Source organism: Gracilinanus agilis, chromosome 2 (assembly GCF_016433145.1).
Source record: "Gracilinanus agilis isolate LMUSP501 chromosome 2, AgileGrace, whole genome shotgun sequence".
Taxonomy (NCBI): domain Eukaryota; kingdom Metazoa; phylum Chordata; class Mammalia; order Didelphimorphia; family Didelphidae; genus Gracilinanus; species Gracilinanus agilis.
In genome coordinates this window covers 671589122-671614136 of record NC_058131.1, presented here as the reverse complement: position 1 = coordinate 671614136, position 25015 = coordinate 671589122, and the positions used below count along the sequence as shown (strand labels likewise).

General features: G+C 37.7%; 1 protein-coding gene and 2 pseudogenes across 3 annotated transcripts in view; 2 read left to right on the top strand and 1 right to left on the bottom strand.

Annotated features, from left to right (window-relative positions):
• P4HA1 (prolyl 4-hydroxylase subunit alpha 1) overlaps window positions 1–25015 on the bottom strand; it is an 83635-nt gene that overhangs the window by 25294 nt on the left and 33326 nt on the right. For all 3 annotated transcript variants that reach the window (XM_044659084.1, XM_044659083.1, XM_044659085.1), the window contains exons 6-7: window positions 7553–7792; window positions 3874–4079 (exon numbers count right to left, since the gene is read on the bottom strand). In XM_044659084.1, the coding sequence (XP_044515019.1) occupies window positions 3874–4079; window positions 7553–7792 (446 nt within the window). The remainder of the gene's footprint in view (window positions 1–3873; window positions 4080–7552; window positions 7793–25015) is intronic.
• Window positions 17652–18992, top strand: LOC123236628 (annotated as a pseudogene).
• Window positions 19173–24850, top strand: LOC123236627 (annotated as a pseudogene).

Here is a 25015-nt window from a genome sequence, read left to right as displayed (position 1 = left end):
GGCAAATCACTTAACCCCCATTGCCTAGTTCTTATTATTCTTCTGCCTTGGAACTAATACACAGTATTAATCCTAAGATGGAAGATATGGTTTAAAAAAAAATCATTGGGCTCCTTAACAATAATTTTTTTAAAGTCCTGGACATTCTATTTTGAGAAATCATAAATGAGAAATGTCCAGATCTCTTAGAACCAGAGGAAAACATGACAAGAGAATCAATCTGCTGATAACTTCCTAGAAAAAAAAAAAAGACAAAAGGACAGTCCTAGGAAAGGGTAAATATTATGATTATCTTGGGGGCAGCTGGGTAGCTCAGTGGAGTGAGAGTCAGGCCTAGAGACAGGAGGTCCTAGGTTCAAACCCAGCCTCAGCCACTTCCCAGCTGTGTGACCCTGGGCAAGTCACTTGACCCCCATTGCCCACCCTTACCACTCTTCCACCTATGAGACAATACACCGAAGTACAAGGGTTTAAAAAAAAATATTATTTTTATCTTGAAGAAAAATAAGTTAAATTTCTATTCTACCATTTGATCCTGGACTATAGGGTGGACAAAGATATATCACAGATAAAGCAGTCAACTGGTTAATGTCCACAACAAATTAGAAAGTCAGTAGACTGTTTCTACCTCTATTCTCTAGCTACTTATAACTGCCATCCACATTCTGTTCTGTAATGAGTGGCAAAAGACTTTATTGAGACTTGCACATCATTTTAATTGGTTTTACTCTTTGATTCCCAAGCTATTGATTTCAGGGTTTGTTTCTTTGTATTTGGGTGGGGGGAAACTGAGGAGAAGACTAGTGTTTAATTTTATAACTTTTGGGTGTGCCTGGGGGTCCTTGAGGAGGACAGTGTCAAGTGAGTATAATTTTAAAACAAGCCATTAGATTAAAAATTAAAGTATGGACACATGAACAACTTACGTCCTCCTAACAAGAAGTCTTCTCTCTTCTCTATCAGAGTGGGAAAATACAGTTAGGTGCAGGATGCTATCTTCTGGGTCTGCACAAATACACATGCACACACACACACTCACATATGACCCTTGTGTTATCACCCATACCACAATGCAAGTTCATGAGAAGGCTTACATCTCCCTCTTTGTACCTCAACACACTTTAGATATATAATGGGGGCCCAATAAATTTGGTAGGTCAATGGATGAGCTCATGCTAATCATTATGATTATGTCATAATGTCATCAATATATCTACTAGATAAATGTCAAAATGATGACATTTACCTAGTAGATATATTTGTTGTGGCGGATATGGTTTAGATTCTTGAGTGGTAGCCATTAGGGGATAGATATGGGAATTACTGATGTCTTCCTTTTCTAAGTGGTTATGCCTCTTCAAAAGATATTACCTTCCCACATTCATCATTTCCTTTTCCTATGCCACTATATGTTATGAATGTGTAAATGTTCACCAATGATCTTGGAAATTAAGAAATTCAGACACCTTAAGGAAATATTTTGTATATATTTTGGAATGATGTTACAGTGAATTCTTTTTCAATTGAATCTTTCCACTTTGAATTTCTTATTTGAATAAGACTAAAGAAACAAAATCAAGCAAAACACACTAGTTCAAGTTGAAACAGATGATATATTTACAGGAGACTATACTTCATGCAGTAACCCATTATACTACCAGTAGTGTGAGATCCAATACTACTAAAATCTCCACATTTAATGTTGATATCAATTCCCTTTTGCTGAATGTAAATAAAATATATTTTATAGAAGCTTAAATGTGATTGAGAGCTGGCAAGAGTGTGAGCAGTGGAGTGAAACATTGTTTTGGGAAAGTCTTCACAACTATCCTATGTGAGGGAAGGTTCATCTGTATCCATTGCTTCCATTTTCTTCTTCCTTCTTAGCGCCTCTTGCAATTAGTCAGCATCACCTAAATTGTTCTCATCAAGGTTACCAACAAGCTTTTAACTGCTAAATCTAGGCTTCTTTCAGTTCTCTTTCAACATGTAGCTTTCAACTTTTTTGTAGCTTCTAATATCCACCATCCCTTCTTTGTATCTGGCATCTGTCCATTCACAGATCCCCACCCTAGTTCAGGCTCTCATCACTCTTTCCACAATAGCCTCCTAATTGAGCTCCTTGCCTCGAGTTTCTTCCTTTTCCAAAACATTCATTACAGAGCTGTCAAAAAGCAATTCCTAAAACACAGCTCTAATCCTTTTCAAAATCATCATCATCATCATCATCTTTACTGGCTTCCTATTTGACTCTAGGACTCAAGTTGACATTTAAAGTCCTCTACAATTGAGAGCCAGGACTAGAGATGGGAAGTCCTAGGTTCAAATCTGGCCTCAGACACTTCTCAGCTGTGTGACCCTGGGCAGGTCACTTAATCCCCAGTGCCTAGCCCTTACCACTCTTCTGCCTTGGAACCAATACACAGTAGTGATTCCAAGACAGAATGTAAGGGTTTTTATTTTTAAAAATTAATGAAATAATAAAGTCCTCTACAACCTGACTTCCGCATATCTTTCCAGGCTTATTCGATACCACTCCCCTTCACATACTGTCCATTCCAAAGCCTAATAGTGGTTTCTCATCCATGGGATTCCATCTCTTAGCTTTGTACTTTTGCAAAGGCTGGACCTCATTTCTGAAATGTGCTCTCTCCTCTAACCATTAAGACTTCCCAGCTGCCTTCAAAGCATAGAGTTCTTCAAAGCATCAGGCTCTACATTCTATGGGAGGACTTTGCTAATTCCTATCCTCTACTCACCATTGTTAAAGCTCTCTCTCTCCTCAAACTTCTTTGTATATCCTATTATATCTGCTTATCTGCACATATGTTGCATTTCCCAATAGAATGCAAGCTTTTTTGAGCCTAAATTTCTCATTGATGACTTTGTACACCCAGCATCTACACAGGACTTTTCACAAAGTTGGTGCTTGTTGACCAAACTGAGTATTTGTTCTATACTGCTCCAGAGGACAAGGACAGAACAAGGACTTGTGGGTGGATGTTAGGAAATGATAGCTACCCCAAACCAGAATGGAATACCTGTTGAGGTGAGGTATCTATCCTAAATGTTCATGAAGTTTAGAGAATCACTGTTCAGGATATTGTAAGGCAGGATTCTGGAAATATCTCAAAGGTTGGAATAAAAAGATCCCTCCAATGTCCTTATTCTATTCTTAAAAAACACACATACACACCTTACCTTCCAACTTAGAATCAATACTATGTATTGGTTCAAAGGCAGAAGAGTGGCAAGGACTAGGCAATAGGGGTTACATGACTTGCCCAGGGTCACACAAACTAGGAAGTGTCTGAATCCCAGCTTCAGGACTGGCTTTCTATCCACTAAGCCACCTAACTGCCCCCCCCCCCTTATTCTACTCTACTACTAGTCCATGATGGTAGAGTCTTTTAAACCTCTTGATGGTACCTATCCCAGTAGCTACCATCATATCTGCAATAAGTAGATAATTTAAAAATGCTTATTGACAAACACCTCCCCCCAGTGATGTATAAGTCCCTATGGACCTACACTAGAAATTATTTAAATCATCTTTGTTACATACACTGACTTGGATAATACAAATGTTATGTCTATAAGTTCAAGGAAGTCACTTTCATTATTTGTCATAAGAAAACTTTCTATTTGTGCAGCTACTTTAACATATGGGTAATCTTAAGCTATAAAGGTACTTCCCTATACAATGAATACTGCAAGCATCAATTTCCAGCATTTTCAGGTGTATTTTTTTTCTCCCCCAAGTTTCTCTCTCTCTCTCTCTCTCTCTCTCTCTCTCTCTCTCTCTCTCTCACACACACACACACACACACACACACACACACACACACACGTTTGTTGGCTGTTCTACTTTACCATTTTGAGACCCTCCCCACGGCACAGCATTTCGTACTTCCTCCTTTCGGGCAGGTAATCCTTAGCACGTCCCTTTCTCTTAGGGGCACTTTCTTGTTCAGGTTGTTCATCAGCAGTTTTTGTGGTAGATTTATTGGTATCTTTTTCTTTAGCCATTATATATTCAAAATATTTTAAGTTACCGTTGGCTCTCTGATGTTCAGGATCTAGTGGACACAGTAAGAAAGACATGTCATAGATGCTTAAATATCAGTACACAGGAGTCCTGGAGGAGAATCATTTATTTCAAGCTAAGTATTGTTTGAGGAATTTACTTAACCAAAATTTCTTTGGATATCAGCAAAAAGAAAGTGTTACCCATATAGGTTGTGTCTAGAACAAGAGAAAGGATTTTTCTCAGACCCCCCAAAAAATCAGTATTTGTCTATTAAAATCTCCCATTCTGATGCTTCATAATGTAATAGGAGTGACCCTGAGCTCTCAAAAGTTTATGCTAGTGGAGTCCAGGTTTTGGTAGGTCCTACACTAACGTACAATGACTTCAAGTTTAGGTCCACCAATGTCTATCAAAGGACCAACCTAGGATCAAAAATTTAGAACTCAGAGGGAGCCTTAGAAGCTCAACTACCTCATTTAGTAAATGATTAAACAAAGGCCCTTAAAGATTAAGTGACTTGTCTAAGGTCATATAGGTAATGGGTCCAAAGTTGAGTCCTCTGACTTTAAATCCAACATTTTTTTCCATGACCACATTTCACATTACACCATGATGGTTTCACAATGAAAATCAAAGAGACCAATTACCAAAATAGCTATAGTGAGATTAATTTTTTTTCACTAATTCTTAAAGACAATCCACTAAGCCATACAGGGTTTGCAATCTGCATTGGTGGAAGGAAAATCAGAGATCTTATTTAAGTGTGAAAAAACTACTGGGCAGAATTCAAAAGCAATGACTACTACCACTGAAAAAATATAGCATATCTGCCCTGCCTCTGAAGTCTAGGAATATTTTAAAGCCAGCATTCCAAAAAGAAGGAAGAAAATAAGTTAAATTCATAGCTTCCAGATGAACTAGAAGCTAAAAACTCACCCAGAATTGCTAGTCATAATTACTTGATACTAAGGGGTTGAAACTTTTGAAGGGAAAAAAAAGATACCACACAAGCAAAAACAAGTCTAGAAATTTGTATATATCATCTGGATTATAAAATGACTTCTAAACCCTAGATCAGATGTTATTCATGATACTTATAACTCTATTAAGAAAGTAACTTTTACATTATGCTACAAATACCACTAAGTAACAGTTATGCATCTGCATAAAACCAAGATATTAGGAGATTTCTAATGTGACAAACTCCAAGACCATTCTAAAGCTATGATTTTGTAGGAAGCAAACCTTCCCTTGTAAAGATAGTAAAATTAATAAACATGGCAACCTAAGAATGAAGCATTTATATTGCATAATGTTAATTGTATAATTGTTATACAGAGTTCACATTATGATGCATTAATAACTATGATTAAGCCCATATTCTTTATCCTTCCCATATCATCTGTACTGTCAATTTAATTTTTAAATCCAATTATTTATAAGTAGGAAAACCTATTTTAGGGAAAGTACAATATAGCAAAAAAAAAAAAATCCATATTAAATTCTAAAACAATCTACCCATATAAAGAAGGAAGCAGGCTCTGATTTAATAAATCAAAAGTTGTAGACTGTAAGTCAGTTTACAGTGAGATCATGAAATTCCTTAGAGAGAACAGGGAGAGAAACCTGGGCCATCTTTACCAGAGTCATATTGTCTAGAACAGTGATGGGCAACCTTTTGAGGTTGGTGTGTCAAATTTTGCCAAAAACCAAGCATAACTCAGATGGTGTGTCACTTCAAGAAAAAAAACGTAATTTTGTGATATTTATAGTTTAAATAACAAAAATGTATAATTGTAATATACAACTATTTAATAAACCAAAAACTAATTATTTAACTTACCTACTTAGTGACTTCTTTGTTCATCTGTCAGTCGGTTTCTTTTGTTGGTCTTGATATTATTTAACTTGAGTGGAGTGCCATGAACTAAGATAAGTGATAGGGAGGGGAAATTCTTTAACTAACCTGTCTATTAGTGACTTTTTTGTTGCTAAATTTCATTGGCTAATGAAAATTTATTTAGCCGCTAAATCTTCAATTGAAGGTTGGTATTTTGTACACTTCAAGCCCAAGCAAGTGCTACTAACTTCATCTGTCCATCTGTTTCTTTTGTTGGTTTTGTTATTATTTAATGCTGAGAATAAGGTCTCACAAAGTATGTAGAGGGAAAAATTGTGAGTAAAGCCATTGCTATATTTTTCAGGGTACTAAAAGTGTCTGGTAATCAGTTCCAGGCACTCCAAATTTCCTGTTCGTAGTGACTCTCTTCTTGATTCTCCAAACGGCACCTTTCCAGATTCTCAAGCTTTGACCTCAAGTCAACAAACACCTGAGCTCAGATGCTGTATTGAAATTCTGCAAGTTGCATCTCCAAATCATCAATTTGCATCCACTGGAAACCATTTAATTCCAAACTACTGTAGACTACTACATCAGGACACTTAATTATTTTCATGATCTGTTCTAGGCTTCTAAATTGATTAAATCTATCACTGAACTGGTCAAGTAACGAGCCTAAAACATGCCGTTACTTTATATGCAAGGGTTTCATTTCATTTTGTACAGCTGCACTGGTCTTCTCAAAATACTTCATTACTCAAGGAAAATACTTATAAGTTTTAATTTCTACATCTTGCTTGAAAATTTTAAGTTTACTTTCAAAAACTTTTATGTATCCAAACATAACTTCAATACTTTTGCCGAAATCTTGTAATTTTAAATTCAGTTCATTAATATGAACAGAGAGATCTGTAAAAAACATCAGGGTGTTGACTCACTTATCATCATTGAGCTGAGGAAAGTTTCCCAGATCCTCATGCTCAAGAAATACCTTAATTTCTTCAAAGCACTCCACAAAGCACTCAAGAATTTTGCCTCAGCTCAGCCATCCTACATTATTGTACATCAGCAGCCCACTGTAAGTGGAATCAACCTCCAGTAAAAGTGCAGAAAATTTTTGCTCATGAAGGAGGAAAGCAGCTATTAAATTAACTATTTTTGCAACAACTGACATTAAGTCGTTTAAGTGGTTGAATCTTGCCTTGGCACTAAAGCTTCCTGATGGATAATACAATGAAAAGACACAATCAGATATCCAGTAGCTTCCATAAACAATTTGACAAATCTGACTTTTTCTCCCACCATGTTTGGTGCCACATCTGTCATCACTGAAACAACTTTAGAGATCTCAATGCTTAGGTCATGGAATGTTTGTATAGCAACCTTAACCCGGAAGTCTCAGGTTTGTTGTTTTGGCCTACAGACCTCCAGCACAAAGTGTCTACACTACACTACAGTAAATGTTCCATCCATGGCATGTGGCCCCATTCTTCTCTGTATGTGGCTGCATGTGGCCACGTGTCATCAAAAATGGCTACCCGTGTCAGCACTGACACATATGTCATAGGTTCGCCATTAGGGGTCTAGAAACTGAATACTAGAAATGTCTTTTGAAAATGTAAGAGGGAAGAATAGAGCAGGGACAGTCAACTCAACTCAGAAGAGGATTGCTTTTAACCTACCCAGTTCAAGAAGCTTCTTTGTGAGCTGGAGAGCTTTGTCCAGGTGCCCTTGTTGGTACACAGCATAGCTCCAATAGTCCAGAACAGAGACTTTGTCAAGGGTGGACACTTCTCCCTCTTCCAGCTGCTTCAGTGCCTGTTCCATCCACAGCTCAGTATGGTAGTAATCGGCTTCTGAGTATGCAATCTTGCCCAACTCAAAGCAGTCTTCGGCTGTCAGAAAAGACTTGTGCTTTACTCCTACAAAAAGGACAAAGCATGTAAGATGCAAACAGCCTTAAGACCACAACTGTCTATCCTTCTATTTTCCACACCAGAATCCTTTAAATAGGTACTACAAGTAACATTTCTTTCTTAAGCTCCTAAGATATTTAGCCAATCTCCTGGAGTTAACATGCCACTGGTATATCAATCAATTAAAATGTGTTACTTTTCTAACGCATAGTAACACTCGCCAACTCTTTACTCAATTCACAAAGAGGTTATAGATAGATAAATAGATATAGATATAGATATAGATATATAGATATAGATATAGATATGGATATGGATATAGGTATAGGTATAGGTATAGGTATAGGTATAGATAATGTCACACACCAGCTCTTGCAAATGTTGGGGCCTGAGGGCAACCTCTACATTTGCCTTAAGAATCATGAGACCTGATTTCAAGGAACTGATTTTCTTATGAACCCAGCCCTCCCCCCCCCCCCAATTCAGCCTGCAGTTTGTTAAACTATCAACCTGATTGGTCTCTATTGTTGATCTCTCCACTCCAATTTTTCCCTAGCGCCAGGCCAGCTCAGCTTCATCATCTAGCTCTGGCTCTCATCCCTCCTGACCCTAGAATGCTATGCATTCCTTTCTGGGTGAGAAGAACCCAAGGGACCTAGGTTGCTCCTGGTCCCCCAGAAGGGGAGGAAGGGTGCTGAAAATGGCCTCCCCAAAGGAGATCATAGGCTATCCTCATTGGAACAAGCCCAAGTTTAGTACTTCAAAATGAAACCTTTTTCAATTAAAAAATGCTGCAAGAGGGATAGACCATGCATATGCAATGGGAATAGGGGTGAGAACATATGGTTAAGGGTGGAGTCACAGCTTCAAACAGACCTTAACTCCTAAGTAGTTTTCTAACTGCCAACAAATTTAAATTTTGGTGATCATTGGATAAATATATTAAATTTTCCCAGGAGAAATGAATGAGTTTCAAGTTAAAAATAATAATTACACACACACACACACACACACACACACACACACACACACACACATACACACACACACACACACAGGGGTGTGTGTCATATTTACTAAATATATAGCTTGTTGCTTAAAAGCATCCTGAAAACAGAGATCACAGTATATAGAAATGAGAAACTTTAGAGATTAAATGATCCAAACCTCTCATTTTACAAAGAGGGTGACCAAGGCCCAGAGAAGTAAATTGTCCAAGGTCACAAAAGGAAGCAGCATTTTAATCATGCTTTAAAATCACCAAATCCCTTTATGTACATCATCTCCTTAACTCATGAAGTAGGTACTAAAGGTATCCTTGTGCCAGTTTTATGAATTAGCAAATTGAAACTCATGAAAGATAAATTCCTAGGCCAGCCCTTTTCTTGTTACTCTGCATTGATGCTGCTGGAAAGGAGCAAGTAGTAAAAAGCAAAGGGAAGATTTGAATCCAGCTTCTCTGACTCTTAATTCCAGTATTCCTTCCACTGGATGATGCTACCTCTCTTAAAGTCTTATTTTCACTTTGAGAAAAGGATGTTTCACAGGGTCCTTTTGGAATGCTAAATGAAAGGCTCGCAGAGAAAACTGTATTTTCCTTTCTGTTACTCTAATTTAGTGCCTATCAGAAAGAGGCAAAATAAACTCCAGTGACAAAGAAAACACATTGGGTGTGTGAGAGAACAATTATATTGACAATGATACAAAAACTGATTCTGTACTGCACAATAACAAAGAAGGGTGTTTCATAATGTATCCCTCCCCCCTCCCCCCATGCTAAGGGAGATTCACAGAATAAGCTAATATTAGAAGAAAGTATATTTGCACAAAGGTAAGATAAAATGGGAGAAATCATCAAAGGCAAAGTAATCAAAATTTTATTTGAGGAGACAGGCAATTCCATACTATTAAATGAACTGACTTTTCCAAAAGCCATTAGGAGAAAAAGGAATTTACAGCTTATTTTAAAAATATGTTTAACATAGCCAGCATTTGGGATTAAATATACATACATACATCAGAAATTCATTATATCTAGGTTCACTATTATTTTGTTTTGGAAATAATAGGCTGAAAGCTTCTTAAGCTGGTTCAGAATTGCTATTTAGTCAAGCGATGGAGTTATAAGGCAATAAATAACTCCTATAGGAGAGAATGTCTTATTTTTCATCTTTACTCAGTTATGGGCAGAAATTGAAATAGGTAGAAAATTAACTCTAACATAACCCTCAGAAAGTGTTTTCAAAATATGATAAAGACATATCAGTTTAGTAGCTTTTCATGTTTATTTAAACCTAGAAATAAAGCTCAATTACATTATCTGTTTCCAGGGAAGAAACAAATCAAGAGTCAGCAGGAGTCTTAAGAGTGGAACTAAACTCATTTTGTTAATTGTGTATCATTTATCATTCTCTACTCCTGGAACCTACAGGGAACCTAAAGCTTTTCTAAAAGAAATTAAGAAAATGGTTGTGTACTGAGTCTAAAAATGAAGTTTCTTTTGGGCTCACTGTTCTACTTTTTTAATCTTTTGGTTTTAGGATATAGAAGTGAATTTAGCCAACAAAATACAACCATCTGAACATCTACATTTCTAATGTTCACCTTCATCTGAGAAAAAGGTATGAGAATTACAATTTGACTCAGCAAGCACTTATTAAGCTCTTACTGTGTGCAAGGCACTAGAGATACAAAAGACAAAAATGACCAATGTCCTTCTTAGTCTCTGCCTTCAAAAAACTTAATTCTACTAAAACTCTTCAACAATTCCCTAAGACCTCTGGGGAACCTAAGAATTCCTCATCATAGCAAAATGTGTGAAAGCAGCCCACAAGGTGGTTCTCACTAACCATTTCAGACTGCTTTCCTAAGATCAGATCTGCATTCTCTATAATCATTCCAATCAATTTGGCATTCTAGCTGTCTCCTAAATTTGACATTTCTTCTTCCACCTCTAGGCCTTTGCACTGATGGTTCTTCCATACCTAGAATACTCTCTACCTCCTCCTCTGACTTTTCTTTTTCCCCCTCTTCTTCCTTCTTTCTCTTTTCTTCTGACTCTTTCTCTTCCTCTTACCCTTTCCCCTATCCCACTCTCTCCATTTAATATCTAGCTTCACTCATTCATTCAAAAGCTTCTATTAAATACCTAGGTGCCAAGCACTCAGTTCCAGGAATACAAAGATAAAACCAATCATGGTACCCTCAGGAAGTTTCTTTTCTATTGGGGAGAACAACATATATAGTATACAATAAAAAATATGCACAAAATAATTTCTTGGGGAAAGGTCACTAGCAAATGGAATCATACTGATTCCTTCCTCTATGAAGTGGTACTTGAACTGAGCACTGAAAGAAGCTTGCAGTTCTAAGAGGCTCTGGTGATTAAAGGACACACTCTAGCTATGAGGAACAGTCTTTGCAAAGACAGAGTGGAAGAGTTCATGAAGAAAAGCAAAATGCAACAAATGGACAAAAGGAAGCTGGAGTCAGATGGTGAAAGATTTTACATGGCAAAAGGAAACTTTGAGTTTTATCCTAGGGGCAAGAGGGAGACACTTCGGCTTCTTGAGCAGGAAAGTGACCTCATCAGAACAGAGCTTTAAGAATGATTGGGGGGGGGGGGGAAGGAAAGGGGGGCAGAGTCAAGATGGCCACTTAGAAGCAGCAAAAGTCCAGACCTCTGTGAAAACCCTTCCACACCAATTTTTAAAAAAAGTGCTTTGAGGGGACAGAAAACCAAATCTAACAATAGGGTAGAGCCAGGGGACTCTCCTGCTCAATTCAATTTAAGAGGACAGATAAGAAGCCTTCAGAGGGCAGGAAAACTCAATCTCCAAACCCTTCCTCCATTGACTGCATTGAGAGCTGCCTTAAGATAAGAATACTGCTGACTCAGTTCCTACAGTCAAGTCTGCAACTGTGACAAAATACCTTGAAGCATAGCTCCCATAAGCCTCCACATCTTCACCCACCACTTTCAGCTTCTGCTGCCAGCTGGAGAAGATCTGACCTCAGGGCTCATTAATACTCTATCAGCCTAATCTAGCCAACCAACAGAGCAGAGAAGCCCCTTCAGAAGAGAATAGCCCAAACCCACAGATCCAACAAATAATCAGAGGAGCAAGATTATAGGACAGGGGGCAAGGAAGGAAAAAAATATAAGTAAACAACAGAAAAAGAAAAAAGAAATTACAATCAAAAACTTCTATCCAGGTAATGAACAAAGAGCAAATGGAATAGAGGAGGACCAAAGAACACGAAGCAAAAATGCAGAAACTCCAGTGAATTGGACTCAGGCTTTGAAAGAACTCAAAATACAATTTAAAAAAAAATCAAGAGAAGCTAAACAAAGGAAAGTGAAAAATGTTGGAAGGGATGTTGCAAAATTGGGACATTAATGCATTGCAGGTGTAGCTGTGAATTGATCCAACCATTCTGAATGGCAATTTGGAACTATGCCCAAAGGGCTTTAGAAAACTGTTTGCCCTTTGATCCAGCCATACCACTGCTGGCCCCAAAGAGATAATATGGAAAAAGACTTGTACAAAAATATTTATAGCCATGCTCTTTGTGGTGGCAAAAAATTGGAAAATGAGGGGGGGGGTGTCCATCGATTGGGGAATGGCTGAACAAATTATGGTATCTGTTGGTGATGGAATACTATTGTGCTAAAAGGAATAATGAACTGGAGGAATTCGATGAGAACTGGAATAACCTCCAGGAATTGATGCAGAGTGAAAGGAGCAGAACCAGGAGAACATTGTACACAGAGACTGATACATTGTGGTACAATCAAATGTAATGGACTTCTCTAGTAGCAATGCAATGATCCAGGACAATTCAGAGGAACTTATGAGAAAGAACACTATCTTCATTCAGAAGAAGAACTGTGGGAACAGAAACACAGAAGAAAAACAACTGCTTGATCACATGGGTTGATGGGGATATTTTTGGGGATATAGACTCTAAATGATCACCCTAGTGCAAATATCAATAATACGGCAATAGGTCTTGATCAATTGCACATGTAAAACATAGTGGAATTGCACGTCAGCTATAGAAGGGGAGAGGGAAGGGAAAGAACATGAATCTTGTAACCATGGGAAAATACTCAAAATTAATTAAATAAATAAAAGTTTCCAGAATATAAAAAAAAAAAAAGAAGCTTTAGACAACTGGGAAAAGAACTTAAAAAGCAAGGTAAGTCATCTGGAAACAGAGGCACATGAACTAAAACAAGAAAATAGCGTCTTGAAAACCAGAATTGACCAGCTTGAAAACAAGCCAAAGAAAGTGAAAGATGACCTACAAAGAAAAATAGAGCAGAAGGAGAATGACCAAAAAGCCAGGGATGAAAGTCAATCTTTAAAAATTAGAATCCAACAACTAGAAGCAAATGACTTCACAAGGCAGCAAGAGTCTATAAAACAAAGTCAAAAGAATGAAAAAAATTGAAGAAAATATGAAAAACCTCAGTGATAAAACTACAGACCTGAAAAATAGGTCCAGAAGAAACAATTTAAGAATTATTGGACTACCAGAAAATCATGACAAAAGAAAAAGTTTGGACATCATTCTACAGGAAATCATCTAAGAAAACTGCTCCGACATTCTTGAACAAGAGGAAAAAGTGGAGATTGAAAGAATCCACAGATCGCCTCCTGCATTTAATCCCCAATTGGCAATGCCCAGGAATGTTATAGCCAAATTAAAGAACTACCAGACCAAGGAAAAGATACTACAAGCTGCTATGAAGAAACCATTAAGATATCATGGAACCAGTTAAGACAACACAGGACCTGGCTACATCCACACTGAAGGCATGGAATATGATATTCCAGAAAGCAAGGAAACTGGGTCTACAATCAAGAATCAACCACCCAGCAAAATGGACTATATTCTTACAGGGGAAAGTATGGTCATTTAATAAAATAGAAGCCTTCCAAGCATTCCTAAAAAAAAAGACATGACTTACAACAGAAAATTTGATGCCCAAACACAGAACTCAAGAGAATCACTAAAAGGTAATTAAGAAAGGGGATAAATTTTTTTAAGGGACCCAATAAGTTCAAATGATTTGTATTCCTATAAGAAAAGATGATATTGGTAACTCTTAAAAATTGTTATTATTATCAGGGTAACTAAAAGAAGTATACTTAGAGGGTACAGTGACAAACTGTTTAGGATGATATGTCAAAAAATATACATAAAACTAGGGGTAAAAAAGAGGATAATACTAAGAGAAATGGGAAAAGAGATAAAATGGGGTAAATATATATTGCATAAAGAAGCTCATGGGGACAGGTGGGGAGAAGACCAATACAATGGAAGGCTGAAAGAGGTTGGAGACAGTCTCTAAGAAAATTTACAGTGGGAAGGGTCAAAAAGATTCAAATGGAAGGAAAACCTCCAACACCAAATTCAATCATCATCATCATCATCATCAACAATATCATCATCACCAACAACATCAACATGATCTTCATCAACAACTTCATCACCATCACCACCACCAACATCAATATCTAACTATCCATCTTTTCCTGGCCCAGGAAAGATTTTTGCTAGGTGTCCTAACCTAATAGTATACTACACAGAGTACCAAATAAGAGCCAGAAGACCTAAACTCTAGCCTTAAGTTCCATTATGTGTCCTTTGAGGGTAAAAATAAAGTCTTCTTTTTCCTGGACCCAGTTTCCTCATTTATGTATGAGTGAAGCTTATCTGGATGCTGCATTAAGTTAATCAATTAATTCAAAGAATAAACCAGGTATAAACAAGGGGGAAAAAAGAATGATTAGTTGGGCAGCTGTGTGAAAGATGACTTAAAGAAAGAAGAGACTGAGAACTGAAACTAAATAGGAACATAATGCAGTCACCCAGAAGAGACTTAATAAGGGCTGAGCTAAAGTAAGTGGAAAGAAAGGAACAGATGCAGGCTCTGTTGTGGAGCTGGAAGAAACAAGGTTTCACAACTGCCTGAATGTGAGAGTTAGGAGAGAGAAAAGAGGCAAATCAAGGCTTCAGGGCCATCTCCTAAGGAAATCCTTCATGATTTCCTCCAGTTGTTATCATTCTTATCTGTGTATCATAAAATATAAGCTTCTTGAGGATAGGGATTTTTGTCCTTGCTTTTGTATCCTCAACAACTAGCACAATGTCTTATACAGAATAGGTGCCAGATAAATGCTTATTGAACTGAATAATAACTGAGGGCTCTAAAAATTCAGCATTAAGAACTGGCTCCGAAGAGGAGGGAGATAGATTTTTTTTAAAGTAAACACTGTGTGCTTACACACAAATACAAATGTGATCAAGGAAAGAGAAACTCCAGAAAAAGAACCTAATGTTTAAGAGGCTAGTGATTGATATATCAAATATTAAGAACCACTGTGTCATGGAATTATTTGATTAAAATTGTTGAGACAATTGGATAGCCATGTTAAACTTGTGGGAGTCCAATCTCCTGGACCTCACAGGCCTTAATATCATCACCATCTATCATGAGACTGGACAAGGGAGGGCTCTGTAAAGGTTAAACTTAATGGTTGGACTTAAATTATATGGAATAACATGATCACCAAAATTATAATATCTCAAGTCAGAGGTTTATTTACCAAAACAGAGAGGAAACAACAAAGTAGAGAAATGTGAAAGAGATTAGAGAAAATACCTATCCTAGTCCCCACTAGGCCTCCTCCAAGATGGAAGCTAGTCTCTTAGGACTCACCCATAGAAGTAGTCCAGAAATCAGAGTCTAAGTTGAAACTGAGCTCCAAGCCCACAATCCAAACCTCAGTCTTCAGCAAAGCTCCCTCGAAGACTCTCCCCAGTCAGAAGACTATCTCCAGAAGACAATCTTTTCAGACTATCTTCTCAAAGACCATCACCTCTGAGGGAGTTTCGGATTGCTTTTACGGTGACTTCTTGTCTCCTCCCCTCTTCACAGGGGCCAATCACAGTTTCCAAACTGTCTAGCACTGCCCAAGGGGCAGTGTCTGTGGGATCAACTTCTCACCTTCTGAAGGTCAATTTCTCATCAAAAAGGTTCAGTTTGGGGGCAGCTGGGTAGCTCAGTGGATTGAGTCAGGCCTAGAGACGGGAGGTCCTGGGTTCAAATCTGGCCTCAGACACTTCCCAGCTGTGTGACCCAGGGCAAGTCACTTGACCCCCATTGCCCACCCTTACCACTCTTCCACGAAGGAACCAATACACAGAAGTTAAGGGTTTAAAAAAAAAAAAGGTTCAGTTTCCTAGTTGTTGAACAGTTTCTGAGGGTTTGAACTCTTGTGTGAATTTCTTAAAAGAATTCACAAGTTTCTGACTGATTGAGTTAAAAAAAAAAAAAAAAGGGTGGAGCTTTCCCAGTATCTTGCTGGCTTCTCACCTAGCACTAAGTAGGGTGTTCAGTCTTTTGTTGATTCATTTAAAAGGTAGACAAAAGAGAGTTAATCCTGTCTTCAGGCCCTAGTGAGGTATTTAAGTTAGTGTTAACTGGGATAGACAATAGAGTAAAGAATTCTCTTTCACACACTCCCCCCCTGTGATCCTTTGGGAGACTAGACTAACTACTATAGTTGGAAATAAGAGGGAAATAAAAGTGATGGAGAGAGAATGAGAGAGAGCAATGTTTGCTAGGCGCATTGACAATAAGCCAATTAAGGGGGCAATCCCCTGTGGCATACAAGTTTACATTCAAAATACTTTTGTTCAACCCGCCAAAGTTCAATTATACTCCAAAGTTTATGCTGGATCTTCTGATGCTGTGGAGGTTTCTTCAGGCATCTTAATGGCACCTTCTTCAAACAATCCATCTTCTAGATTCAAAGAGTTATCAAGCTCTCTTTCCTGAAATGTTTCTTTCTCAAAAGATTTTTTTTAGTTTTATGGCAATTATTCAATTCCTATGACAATTATACAGCCCCAAACCCGTCTGATCATCTGCTTCTCTCAACAGACATTTCTCTAGTTACAGATAAGCTTCAACTCTTTCAGTGATTAGCACTTTCTCACTCAGTTATACTAGCCCTATCCCATGATTCTGCACATTGGTTATTATTGAGCAAACCCTATTTACCACAGACCAAAGTCCACTCCCTTGCTTCCAACCCCCTCAACCTACAACCTTGATCTATCCATCTCTTCCACTGTGCTCTCTGGAAAGTGGTCTCCATAGTTAGCAAACCTGCTTTCATCTTAAACTTTTCCCTTTCTTGCTCCATCTTTTGGAACTCACCAAGACTCTGTTCCTTCCTAATGATAAAGAATCCTTGGCCATCATTTCGTGGACTTACTATGCTTAGTATGGTGCCTGGCACAAAGTAAACACTTAATAAATATTTGTCTAGGTTTATTAGATCCAAGACTCAACCCATAAAAATTTCTAGTTCAATAAATATTCTATATAGAAAATGGGGATGGGGAGGGAAAGAAGTATGTGAAAAATTAGAAGTTGTGATGAAATAAAAAGTTTTGATAAAAATTGAATAAATTATTAGATACCCCAAAAAATGGATCTGATTTTTACAATAAAAAGCACCATCTCTAAAATAAAGAAAAGAAATGGGTTGGGAAAACAATACTTTTAATAAATACATTTGATAAAGGTCTCATGTTTAGAGTTAACAGGGAGTTGAAAAGTAATACATAATAATTACATGAAAAGTAATAATGAAGAACTGGTGAAAAAACCCTAAGACAACTTTTGAAAGGAGAAATACAATTGGTAATAACCATATATAAACAGTACTAACTCCATAGTCACTTGCCCATCAGGGAAAAAAAAGGAACACTTTCTTTAGGTCACATGATGAAGGACATGAATATTCTCTCCCTTAAAACATAACCATAGTGTTGACTGACTCATAACAGCTATATGAATATAGATCAAACAAATACTAGTTTCCCTGTTGCCAGTAAGATGTTCTATACCCCAAGCTTTGGGGATGAAGAGTTTGAAATTCCACCAATCACTCCACCTCCAGTGTCAGACCCTACCTTGAGAATATCAGATGTACTATAACCTTTCAAAGCTTCAGTGATCTACTTCCTGAACAAATAAATGAATCTACACTTCAGGTTCCTCCTCAAAGGGTAAATCTGCCTTCTATTACAATATCAAGAAACCTCATGGAAAAGGACAATACAAATCATGGCAATGGACTGACTGCATATGGATCATGGTCACACACATGTGTCACCTACTTCTTCAGTACCACTCCTTGATCATGAAGTCTATTTTCCACATGACAGATGCTAGCATTCTGGAATTATGCCTGCTGCCCAGCTCACAACCATTAACCAGTCTCAGGTCAGTGTCCAGGTTAGGGTTACATTTAGGAAATGCCAGTGTGCCTCACCCCATCTCCTCCACCTACTGCAAGCAGTTGGTAACTCCTTCCCTATCAGGTTCTAGCAATGAAGAAGATATAGAGGAATCAAACCACCACTGGAGAGAAAAAAGCTGTTCCAGATTCCAGTCCAAAACTCCAAAGAAAAAGAAAGATCCCAAATGAGCCACAGAAATCAGTATCAGCATATGCCCTCATCTTCAGAGACATATAAGCTTCAATTAAAAGTTAAAACGCCAGAACAAGCTTTGGAGAGGTCTCAAAAATAGTAGCATCAAGGTGAGACAGCCTGGATGAAGAGTAAATGAAGGTATATAAAAGAAAAACTGAGTCTACCAAGGAGCAATACCTAAAGGCACTTGCTGCTTATCAAGCAAGCCTTATTTCTAAAGTTGCTACAGACTCTGCAGAAGCACAGACAATTCATTCTGTACAGCAGCCTCTGACATCTACTAATTTATCATCCCTTCTTTTCCTGAATGCTCCTCTTTCTCAACATGCACCAGTGACAGCATCTCCTCAGATTCTTCAACAGACACTTCCCAGGATAATTGGTCCTAAATCCCCAACCATGAGACTACCAATGAATCCAATTGCAGCTTCCATTACCGTCATAGCCAACATACATTTCGGTACCATTAATTAGCTCAGTGGGAACAACCGTAATTACCATACCATGTTCAACTCAAGAAAGCCTCTTGGTGTGAACCCAATAACATCAGACACAGCTGTAACAGCAGCTGCAACAGATACAGCAGCAGCAATGGCATGAGCATCATCAGTGCATCAGCAAGTCCAACAGCAGCATTTGCAAATTTGCAATAACACAGCCTATCCAGGAAATCAGTCAATAGCAAATGTAGCAGCCTCAGTCTCCTCCTCAACCTCGCTCCTTCCACTGTAACTTCACAGATAACTTGGCTCCTTCCTGCCACTGGAAGCCTTGAGCCAGCATCACCCGGGCACCAGTCCCAAATACATGTCCAGACGCAGACTCCAGCATGATCAGAGGTCACTATTTTCTGAAGACAAATATGGCAGCATTGATCTGCATTTGTGTGGGATGGTGTAAGGCGAAGCCACATATTGCTGAAACTACATTTACACTGGTGGATCAATGTTACTCTGAAGTGGCTATCAGGGAGGCAATAAAGAACTACATGGAGCTGGGTATCATCTTTTAGCTGACTATAAATTATTTGGTTTTTAAAGACAAAAAAGCTGTGCTCTTTCATATGATGCCTTTTTAATTTATTCAAGCTTTATCTACAATATATGAATCTAAGGGTCTAATAAATATGGGACTTCGTGGTAAATTTTTTAAATTGAGATATTATACTATCTTCTAGGCATTAAATTAGCAAAATATGGAAAACTCACTTTGATGGTACAAGAGGGGAAGACTATAGGAAAATACATTTTGAAAAACAATATTAAAAATATATATTAACTGTCACAAAACAGATTCAGCTAGTCTATACTGAAATTATGACCCAAAGACATTATTGAAAGGGGGAAAAGGATCTATGTACAAAAGTATTAATAGTCACCTAACCTGTATGGAGGTGGGAATGGGGTGGGGACAAAAAAAAATCCTGATAAAAATCCAACCATTAGGCAAAATCAAATAAATTAAGGTATGCAAATGTGCCCCCCCACCCTCTAACCTGATGCCTCATTGTGGTGTGTGGGTAGTTCCAAATTCCCAAAGGCTTTTAACCAGTATAAACTTTAGCAGGTTCTATACCATGCTGGAAAAGCCTCAGTCCTAGCATCAGGGACCTCAAGACAAAGAAGTTCATCACCTCTTAGCTGGCTACTTAGTGGTGAATTCTTTGGCAGTAGCAACCCATGAAATAAAAATATTACTGGGCTCTCTGTTGGGTATATTCCATCTTACTTTCACAATGACAAAGTAGGAGGAAAAATGATAGAGCAGCATTTTTAAACTATATATAAATACTGATTTAGCTACTGACATTCTAAACACAAGATCTTTATCTTACATTTATATGAATGGCCAGATATACTACTTGAGGAATTCAAGCATATCAGTCTTCACATTCTTCCTATAAATTAAATCAGAAGACTAAAGAAAGTTGCAGCTAAACACAAGAATGTTTCACATTTCTTGAGAGAGGAAAAACAAAAGAATTGGTGGAACTCTTTCATGAAACTAAAGGCACTTTTCATGGGACACTTGGTCATCTCATCTTTGAGGATCTACAACATACATTTGCAAAAGGACCACTATGGATTAATTGCAGCATCTGTTGCAAAGAGATGAGCAGGTAGAGAAATTCTTCAAAAAAAAAAACAAAAAAAACCCAAACCTCAGTGAGAATATACTGGAAAATGAATGTGATATAAAAACAAAAAGTGCCAAAGAAAAAAGGCCTCTTTAAGACTCTGCAAATTAAATCAACATAAACTGCAATCTGGTAAATGCAAAGATGTGTAAAATAGCAGACCGGGCAAACTGTTAGGATTTCAAGAGCAAGGAACAAGAGAGGCAAAAAGCTTATAAGATTATTACATTAAAGATTATTATGAGAAATATTTCACATTTATCATGAGCACATTCATCTAGAAGATCAACAGGGGGCAATGAGCACTGTGAGTACCAAATAACACCACAAACAATGAAATTAATTATAATTAATTCTATTTTGACAGAAAGAAAACAACTCTAGGAATAATTTCCAAATATTTTAATATAGTTAAGACTACTAAATTAGAAAAAACTCAATATATATATATACCAAACTAGAAGAACATAAATAAAATATGACTTGCAATTGAGACAACTCCAAATCTAGTCTATTTAAACAAGCTATTGACACCAAAAAAAAATGGATAAAAGAACAGATTTCATTCAACACAGATTATATCACCATTTCCTAAGGAAGTTTAACAGTTGTATATCAATTACCACAATGAGACAAAAACAACCTAGAAACCTTCTCAGCTAACATATGCTTGCTCTCCCTTATCAAGTAGAGATTTGACAGTCAAGGAAACCTCTAGAATACAAATTCATTTGTGAAATATTACAGAAAAGCCTGGCGAAATATTTTTCAACAGCACCTCAAAAAGTAGTACCTCAAAAAATGAATCTGGAAGAAAAAACAAGATTACAAAAAGAGACCCAACTAAGGCAGGGCATCCCAAGGACGTTTAAACATAAAACAGAAAAAAGGACAATGAACAAAGTAAACTGAAAAGATATATCAAGAGAGTTCTTCAACAACCTTCTCTATCAATGATAGTGGAACCACCACATTTGGACCCTAACATACATGATGTAATGCATGAGAAATAGAAATAGCACTAAAGAAAACCAAGACGGGAAAAAGCAATAAGCAACAGAGAGAGGGTCCATGATAATGCAATTTTAAGGACACTGATGAATTAAATCTTAAAATGTAAGATAAAGCAGAATACTCCAAAAGCTTAGAAAAAAAGAAAATACCAATAGCTATTCAAACATATGCTCACTTTCCCACCTCTACAAACATTTTAGGAGAATAATCAGCACATACATTTGGATGAATTTTTCATTAAGATATGAAAGGCTAGATTGTCCTGGAGAAAGGGCAAAGCTCCTTTCCTAACCCAGGCTTTCTATAAGGCCCATCTTTTCAATACCAACATTCTACCTGTTTTACTAAATCATAATAAGACCCAGAAAACAACTACTTCTGAAGAATTAAAAATGAATACTATAAAAAGGACAATGGAGAGGCATTTAATGAATGTGAGGAGACTGAAACAGGGAACCAACAAAAAAAATCTACAGTAAAGACATCATCAAGGAAGAGATATCTGGTTGATCATGCAGCAAGAATGAAGAATGTCAGGTTCCCCATTGGCAGGAAAGAGCAAGGAAGGCCTCCTTGTGGCAAACTTTTGAGAAAACATGAACAAGAGTCACCCAGGATGGTCTGGATTACTATAAGGTATTCCCAAATTGAGGAAACTATAGATCCACCAAAGGACTCTTTCTAGTGAGGCTGGCTATATGACCGCAAATCATGGAACATCCAATTCTGAAACAGCGGGTCATCCAGAAAACAAGGGAAGTGCATGGTGGGTGCAAACAAACTACAGTCTATTACCTAATGTGTAGATATATGCAGAGGAAGTAGAAGTAGCATAGAGAATAGCAGTGATGTATGACTGAAAAAGGAATATAGCCAGCCATATAACAGAAGGAATGGATAACTGATGGGCAGCCAATCATGGACTCCACTAATGTCCATTCAATGTCAAGAAATCTAGAACTACATTTCTTCCCCAGCATGTTGGGCAGACTCCCAGCAGTATAAGGACATAGGCATGAGTTACCCAGGATGACAAGACAGATGAGTGGCAATGTATATCACTGAACAGAATATCCACATTTTTAAGATCACATATCCACCAAAATATTTTTAATGAATTATGGCCCCACAAAAACATCAAAACAAAGAGTCTAAAAACATATTAAAAACATATAAAGTTAACTACATAAAGTGATGCAAAATCAGCGACAAAAGATTTCAAAATATACTGACTACAACCATAGTAAAAGGAAAGGCAAAAGGTCTTCCTAAGTATACCAACAGTTACAGAAGAGGACAAAGAGCAAATCAAATGTTACTGCTCCAATGGTTAAAATTGTATTTTCTCCTCAACAAAAATTTAAATGATTTTAGTTTTATAAATTTCATTCTGCTTATTATTATTCATTTTGTATGCATTTATAATATATAAGTTTATAGTATATTACATCACATATAATATTTAACATATAAGTTTGTAATACAAAAAATATTAAAAAATGGCTTGAGTTCAAATTTTTTTTAATGTTCCTCAAATAAAAATAGCTAACTTTCTCAGCATGGATGAACTTAAGTCATGACTTAAAATTCTCTTAAGTCAAAAAGGTCTTAGCAACAAGAAATTGAATATAAGTGGGTATAATCAATAGTAAAGCTACAGATTAAGCCAAGAGTTTGTCCTATCTGGATGAATAATGAATGTTTCAGACACTAATTTTAAACTATAAGTGATTTAGAAAATGCACCAAAAAAAAGGAACCAAAAGTAAAATTTTTAAACTGAGAGTACATTAATAGAATAGATAGGGAATCACTGAAGTTTATTTAGTAGAGGAGTCGTACATTTTAGGGAAATCACTTTCATGGCCTAAAGGAGAAAGACTTTGAGATAGGCAGACCTATCAGCAAGCTATAGTAATAGTCTAAGTATGAGGAAATGAGAGCGTCTACCAGAACAGTGGCAGTGTCAGAGGACAGAAGAGGATGTATTTGAAGGATGTTGCAGACAGGGAGATCAGCAGGCCTTGGCAATAACTTGGATATAAGGGGTGAGAGGGAGAAGAGGGCTCAAGACAGAACCCAGAAGGACGTCTACAGTTGGAGGGCATGGGCATGACGTAGAAGAGGATCTGACAAAGAAGTCAGAGAAGGAATGGTCTGATAGGTAGGAGGAGAACCAGAATAGTATCCTGAAAACCTAGATGGAAGAAAGTATCAAGAAGGAGAGCTCAATCGACAGGAGCAAAGGCTATAGAGAGGGTCAAGGTGAATGAGGATTGAGAAAAAGTCATTGGATTTGGCAACCAAGAGATGATTGGTTAACTTTGGAAAGAGCTTATTCAGTGGAATAATAAGGTCAGAAGTCAGAATGTAAGGGATTAAGAAGAAACAGAGAAGATAAAGTAGAGGCACTTGTAGATGGTCTTTTGGAGGAGTTTAGCTGGAAAGGGCAGAAGGGATACAGGAGGATACTTAGCCGGGATAGAAGGATAAAAGGTGGGTTTTTTTCAGCATGGGGGATACAAAGGCATGTTTATAGGCAGTAGGAAACAAGCCACTAGAGAGGGAGAGATTAGAGGCCACTCAGAGCCCGATGTAGCTGCGGGCCGGAGTGCCAGGGCGGCCCCAAGCGGCCCCGGAGGCCACCGAGCTGGAGCAGAAGCTGCGGCGGCGGGGACACATAGCAGCGGCAGCAGCTGCAGCACCTCGAGTCCTTTTATGAGAAACCTCCTCCTGGACTTATTAAGGAAGATGAGACTAAGCCAGAAGACTGTATCCCAGATGTACCAGGCAATGAACATGCCAGAGAATTTCTGGCTCATGCACCAACTAAAGGACTTGGGATGCCCCTGGGGAAGGAAGTCAAGGTTATGCAATGCTGGTGCTGTAAACGGTAGGGACATAGAACAGGTGACAAAGAATGCCCATTCTTTATCAAAGGCAATCAGAGATTAGAACAATTCAGAGTAGCACATGAAGATCCCATGTATGACACCATAAGAGAGAATAAGCGGCATGAAAAAGACGTGAAGGTTCAGCAGTTAAAGAAGCTACTAGAAGATTCTACCTCAGATGAAGATGGCAGTAGTTCCAGCTCCTCAGAATGTAAGGAGAAGCATAAGAGAAAGAAGAAGAAAGAGAAACATAAGAAAAGGAAAAAGGAGAAGAAAAAGAGAAAGAAAAAGAAAAAAAGCACAAATCTAAATCAAATGAGAGTTCAGACTCTGACTAAAAAGTCATTTCCTTTGAATACACCTTGTCACTCCAGAATCATAGCTGAATGTCAGAGGTAAAGAAGAAGTAGCCACAAAAAGGCCTCAGTTGACAGAGAAAAAGGAACCAAAAAAATGTGCATAGTTAGCATCCCCCCATGGCATTTTGTCCTCCTGCCAATAGTGATGAATTCACCATGATGTTGTTTCTTATATGCCACTGCTGGATTCTCATCATCATCCTCCCTGTGTACTATAGTTTGTGATTCGTTTTGAAGAAAAATCAAGCATAAGATACGAAAATGTTCTATGTGTTTCCAAGAGAGATTCCCCTGGAAGGGCA